Source organism: Garra rufa, chromosome 21 (assembly GCF_049309525.1).
Source record: "Garra rufa chromosome 21, GarRuf1.0, whole genome shotgun sequence".
NCBI lineage: Eukaryota > Metazoa > Chordata > Actinopteri > Cypriniformes > Cyprinidae > Garra > Garra rufa.
The window spans coordinates 1,434,326-1,441,145 of record NC_133381.1 but is presented as its reverse complement, the minus strand read 5'-3'; the positions used below and the strand labels follow the sequence as shown (position 1 = coordinate 1,441,145).

General features: G+C 35.5%; 1 protein-coding gene across 1 annotated transcript in view; it reads right to left on the bottom strand.

Moving 5' to 3' along the window:
• The window catches only part of LOC141296211 (kelch-like protein 28), a 12,453-nt gene extending 6,141 nt beyond the window's left edge, over nucleotides 1–6,312 (bottom strand). The window contains exons 1-3 of the mRNA XM_073827486.1: nucleotides 6,242–6,312; nucleotides 3,229–3,489; nucleotides 155–792 (exon numbers count right to left, since the gene is read on the bottom strand). Of these exons, the coding sequence (XP_073683587.1) occupies nucleotides 155–792; nucleotides 3,229–3,489 (899 nt within the window). The 5' untranslated portion in view covers nucleotides 6,242–6,312. The remainder of the gene's footprint in view (nucleotides 1–154; nucleotides 793–3,228; nucleotides 3,490–6,241) is intronic.
• Between the last annotated feature and the right edge of the window lie 508 nt (nucleotides 6,313–6,820).

Here is a 6,820-nt window from a genome sequence, read left to right as displayed (position 1 = left end):
TTTATTTATTTTTATTTTTACTACATAAAGTTAAACTAAACGAAAATGAGAAATGTCCCTTTGTAAACTAGCTGACATAAAATATAAAAACCATTTTATTTCAGTTAACATTTATTTCACTTCAATGCAAGTCCGTAACTACGTCTGTCGTCACCTTTCCAGTGTGGCGAAGAGGCCGGCTTTTCCTCCGACGGCCAGCAGGACTTTGGGAGCGCAGCGCGGCCGCGTGGACAGAACGGTCTGGTAGGAGAGCCGGTGTTCGGGCATGAAGTGGTACTTGAGCGCCTCGTTGAGCAGGTGTTTGCAGGCGTGGTCGTCTCGGATCAGGTGATTGGCCTCGTAGAGCCGCGTCAGGAACTTGACGCTCAGCAGCGGCAGCCGCACGCAGTGCAGGAGCTGAGCCAGATACTGCTGTCGCTCCGTCAGGTCGTACTTGATCCAGGACTCCAGCGCGTAGAAGACGCTCTCCTCCGTCAGCACGTTCAGGCAGTCGTTGGACACGATCTCGTCCAGCTCGGCGCGCGTCAGCTCGAAGAACTCCTCCGTCTGGCACACCTCCTCGAAGTTCTGGCAGATGAATTTGGTGGCGGCCAGGCACAGGTCGTGGCAGCCGTAGGTTTCGGCGAAGCGCGAGATCCCGATGCAGTTTCCCGCGTCCAGCTGACTCTCCAGGAAACTGCAGCACTCCTTCAGCACCAGCTTGACCTGCAGCAGGTTGGCGGCAGGAAGCAGAGACTCCACCGTTTCCTGTGAGATGAAGACGGTTCCTGTGTAGGCGTACTCCACTATGGCCTGATGAGGAGACGCAAACACAGCGGGAATGAAAACACATGCACTCACACAAACACAGGCCTGGGTCACAGTTCTCCACCAAATCAATACATTTGCCCTTCATACATACAAATATTTCACCATTAATCTGATTTGTAATTCTCACTATTCTCAGTGGTGATGATTGTCAATAAATTCTCATTAACCCCTTAACTGTCACTCCCATTTTTGAACAGAGACGTGCAAATGAAGAATTCTAACTTTTTATAATTCACGAATGAAAACATTTTCTAATATGATTTTGATGTACATTTTCCATGTTAATTTTATTTAAAATTTTATTCCGATTTTAAAATTGCTTTCAAAGGATGTATTTTGAGATTTTAAGTTTTCTTATGATTTCTAAAGTGTAACAGGGAAGACTGTTTGTGACAAAGGTCCGAATACCTGTTATGAAGTAGATTTTTGAGGTGCACTCTTGCCATAAACTAATCTAGTATTTTTCTTTCATTATTTGTAAGACAAAAAAAGTAAAATATCTATTTAGGAGACTTCCCATTGATATTTAGTTTGCCATGATTAGATTAGGATTTATTTGTAAAATGGTGAAGTAAACTTGGGAGACAGCGACAGATAAGGGTTTAATGTAATAAAAAAAACTATTAATACTCACTACCACTCAAAAGTTTGGGATCAGTAAGACTTTTTTAAAGAAGTCTCTTATGCGCATCAAGACTGTGTTTATTTGATCAAAAATATAGAAAAAAACAATAATCCTGCTAAATGTTACTACAATATAGAATAATGGTTTCTATTTTAATATACATTAAAAAAAAAAATCCTGTGATGCAAAGCTGAATTTTCATCATCAACTCCAGTCTTTAGTGCCACACGATTCTCCAGAAATCATTCTAATATGCTGATTTATTATTAGAATTATCAATGTTGAAAATAGTTGTGCTGCCAAATATTTCTTGGGAAACTTTGATATTTCTTCAGGATTTTTTGATGAATAAAATAATGAAAAAAAAAAAAAAAAACAGCATTTACTCAACATCTAAATCTTTTCTCACAATATAAGCCTTTATCATCACTTTTTATCAATTTAATACATCCTTGCTGAATAAAAGTATTAATTTCTTTAAAAAAAAAGAAAGAATAAAAATGTACTGACCCCAAACTTTTGAACACTAGTGTATATTGTTAGAAAAGATTTATATTTTAAATAAACGCTGTTGTTTTTAACTTTTTATTTATCAAAGAAACCAGAAAAAAAGTATCACATGTTCCAAAAAAACAATAAGGAACACAACTGTTTCCAACACTGATAATAAATCAGTATATTAGAATGATTTCTGAAGGATCATGTGACACTGAAGACTGGAGTAATGATGCTGAAAACCACAGGAATAAATTACATTTTAAAATATAATCAAATAGAAAATAGTTATTTTAAATAGTAAAAATATTTCAAAATTTAACTGTTTTTGCTGTATTTTGGATCAAATAAATGCAGGCTCGGTAAGCAGAAGAGACTTCTTTAAAAACATTAAAAATCTTACTGTTCAAAAATCTTACAGTAGTGTATACTGACATTTTTGTACATTGTTATTTGCTAAAGTGTTTGCTACATTTAATATAGATACAGAAATGAGTAATATATAATTAATATAGCTATAGTGTTTGCCAGTTACACATAAAATACAAAAGGACAGTAAAATAGTATTAAAGTAGGACAAGTAATGAATAAAATAAAACGAAAATTGTAAAATATATGTACATTTGATATAAAATGTGTAATTAATTAACACTGTAATTTTAATGATTTTGTTTAAACCAGCATTAATTTGTAGATATTTTACAATTTAAATCAATCAGAAGCACTGATCAAAACCTAAACACTGGATGAAGTCAGTTTCAAAATTATATTAGAGTCAAATGTTTTTACAGAGGGGATTTCATTTCATCACACCATCATTCAGAAAACACTATATATTTTTCAATTTTGGGGGGAATAAAATGTTGTATAAAATTAAGAAAATGATATATGAACAAATCCCTCTGTAAAAACCTGCAGGATATAGACAGGAACACAAATGTAAAGTGTGGTGTGTGTGAAAGTGCTGCTGAAGTGGAGATTTATGGCTCAGTGTAGGAGAAAAAACTCATTGCCTTTAAAAATATGGATTGTAATTGAAATCTATTGACACAAACAGATAAAGTGCTATAAAAGAAACACTTAACAGTGTCTTTTGGATATTTTCTGTCCACTAAAAACACTTTATGAAAAATCAAAAAGCCCAAAATCTCAAACTTGACAGGTGCATGAAAAACTTTTTCCCTTATAGCAGCACATTTTTGTTTTTCTGGGTTAAAATATGAGCTGCACATATAGGTCTATGATTTGAAAATGACTGATGCTGGTCTGTAATGGTTTGCAGGGATGTCAGCGCTGACCTTGAGCGCCGCTTCATCGATGCACTGGAACTCCACCTCGGACGTCTCTTTCTCGGACAGGTTTCCGGTGAACATGGCCTTGAAGTAGGGGCTGATGCTGGCCAGCACCACTTTGTGAGCGTGGATCTTGGCGTCTCCCACCCGCAGCACGATGTCGCAGAGCTCGTGATCCTGTCGCAGGAGCTGCAGACCCTGCAGGAGCTGCTCGGAGTGAGGACGCGTCAGGCTCGCAAACATGTACGGCTTGGCCTGCTGCTCCATCTGACAAACACACAGACAACACTCACGGTCTGCTACTTCACTACTCAGGTACCAAAACTGAGTTTGAAACAGGGGTTTTCCTGCAAATGTAGAGTTTATGGACCGAACCCCTGAAGCACATCTGGAACAGTCACCCAAACCGACAAAGTTTCATTCTTAGTTTCAATTCTAGGAGTAAGGAGATCTCATGAATGCCAGTGTAAGTCAGCAGCTCAGTGAGGTTTGAGAATCAGAGTTCAGACTCGTGAGAGCGTTCTTCAGTTCTTGAGGGACACTAAAGTCCCAGAAGATCAGCAGATGAACAAACAGCAGCAGTCAGGAGACTCTACACTACAGCTCTGAGAAACACTTCCACAATCTCACAGTCTCACAGATCTCAAATACAGAAACAAATGCAAATGCCAAAATAAGCTCAGAAAACAACGGAAGCCTGTTTCTGCCACAGAATAAAAAGATGACTTTTTAAACTCACAATTTTGAATTATTTTCTCACAATTCCAAGAAAGAAGTCATCATTTTGAGAAATAAACTCAAAAAGTCAGGCTTGATGGATATAAAGTCAAATCTGCAAGATATAATTATAAGCTGCAAGAAGAAAGTCAGAACTGCAAGAAATAAATGTCTCGCAAAAAATTGCAAGATATAAACTGAGAATTGTGAGATATCAATCAGCTTCTGTGCGATATAAAGATATATATCATACTTTTGAGGAGAAAAATTAATTGTGAGATTGTGTCTTTATTCCATATATTTTTATTGCAACTGGACGTTTTTTCTCAGAATTTTTCTTAGATGCAAAAAAAATTACATTAAATTAAATATAGATACAAAATGAATAATATATAAACGCTAGTTACAAACGCATATTATTTGTCCTATATGTATATGTATGTATGTTGCAAAAACGAATAACTCCATTTAAAAAAAAATGTAAAAAATCATGTTTGTTCACTGAGCATTTCAATTAATCTCAATCAAACTGCAGGTGGGTTATTTTGATATATAGTTACAATAATTTTAAAAATACTGCTAACTAACACAATAAAACACAAACATGACATAAAATGACATGAAAAACATGATTTTTAAAAAAAAAAAAAAAGTTGTCTTTTTTTGCAAATGAATATATCTATACACACTGCCGTTCAAAAGTTTGGGATCAGTAAGACTTGTAATGTTTTTAAAAGAAGTCTCTTCTGCTCATCAAGACTGCATTTATTTGATCAAAAATATAGAAGAAACAGTAATACTGCAAAATGTTATTACAATATAAAATAATGTTTTTTATTTTAATATACATCAAAATACATATTTTTTTCCTGTGCTGCAAAGCTGAATTCTCATCAGCCATTACTCCAGTCTTCAGTGTCACATGATCCTTCAGAAAAAAATAATTTTAATATGCTGATTTTTTTTATGCTGCCAAATATTTTTTTGGAACCTTTGATACTTTTTTCAGGATTCTTTGAAGAAGAACAAGTTCAAAAGAACAGTATTTATTTAAAATATAAACGTTTTCTAACAATATCTAACAATATAAAGTCTTCGCTATCACTTTTTAATAATTTAACACATCCTTGCTAAATAAAAGTAATAATTTCTTAAAAAAAAAAAAAGAAATAAAATGTACTGACCCCCTTTTGAACAGTTGTGTACATTGTTAGAAAAAAATTATATTTCAAATAAATGCTTTTCCTTTTGAACTTTTTATTGATCAAAGAATCCTGAATCAATGAAAGTATCACAAGTTCCAAAAAAATATTAAGCAGCACAACTGTTTCCAACACTGATAATAAATGAGCATATTAGAATGATTTCTGAAGGATCGTGTGATGCTTAAGACTGCAGTAATGATGCTGAGTCTTGTCAGCTTTGATCACAGAAATAAATTTGATTTTTAATATACACTAAAGTAGAAGAATGTTATTTTACAATAAACATAATATTTCACAATATAAAATTTTGTCTGTATTTTTAATTAAATAAACACCGCCTTGATAAGCATTAGAAACTTATTTAAAATACATAAAAAAATCTTACTGATCCCAAACTTTTGAATGGTAGTGTATGCATTATTTTTGCTACTGTGATATTGTACATATCATCTGTGGTTTTGTTAATTACCAACCTTATTTGAGCGCTATTTTACTGTTTGCTGTTGTAATATCATACATTTATTTTCTCAACATTGCATGTAAACACAATCATGTCAATAAATCACCTTAGAAGTGAACTGTAAATCTCTGACATGAATCAGCAGCTCGTATCGAGTTTGTTCAAATCACACAGTATTTCTGTGCTCCCTACAAACAGCATCATTTAAGTGTGTCCTCGACACCTACCTAGACAGCAACGCCTCAAACCTGCTGCTGCACTCGTGTGTTCTCCAACAGCTGCTGTCTAGACAAACACACTGAGCCACAAACGCTCCCTATGTAGACAGCATCCCTACATCAGCTCCCTAGGTTTGACACACATATCCATTCACATCCACGAACAGCAGAAATCACATCAGGAGTGAGGAGGGACAACACCAGAGCTCACAGTCTTCCTCGGACATCACGATCATCTTCATCTTCATCTTCATCAATCAGCTGATATGAATAAATGAAGCTGCTCATCCCCTGCTAACATTAGCATCAGCATCAGAGCCCAGCTCAGGACAAACGCGCACTTAACGCGCATTTACACTCTCTCAGGCGGTCATTTAAAGCAGTAAAGTGCAGCAATAAAAGGTTTATTTAGCGTTTACCTGTATGTCTGGCTGATTTCTGGCAGTTTGAAGCGCAACACGGCCGCGACTGTCAGGAAAACAAACACAAATCAGCGCATGCGTCACTTCCGGGAAATCAGCGCGCGCGCGGAGCAAAATAAAACCTCTGCGCTTTTAAAATAGATTATATATTACAATTAAAATGACTTCTCTGTGGATGTCAGGTGCATTTAATATGTGTGTATTAAATAATTTAACAATAATATTTATATTAAATAATATTATTATGCATATAATAAACATAAATATAAGCCTTTAAGTGTTTGTTTTTAAATTACTATTTTATTAATATTGTTTAAACCCCGGTGAAGCCGATTTAACAAGACTTTCCTAAAGGAAAATACTTTGTTTGTTTGTTTTCCCGCGCTACATGTTAGTTTTGCACTCTGTGTAAATATTTAAAGCGAACACGTTTATTCAAATAAATGCATTGCTGTCTCCGTCTGTGTTTACATGCAAATGTGTCCGTTACTCTCACGGACTACACCTCCCACAATGCACCGCGCCCGCCAGCCAGTAAGGGGTCAGAGGGCGCGTCGCCATGGCAGCGGCTGGTTG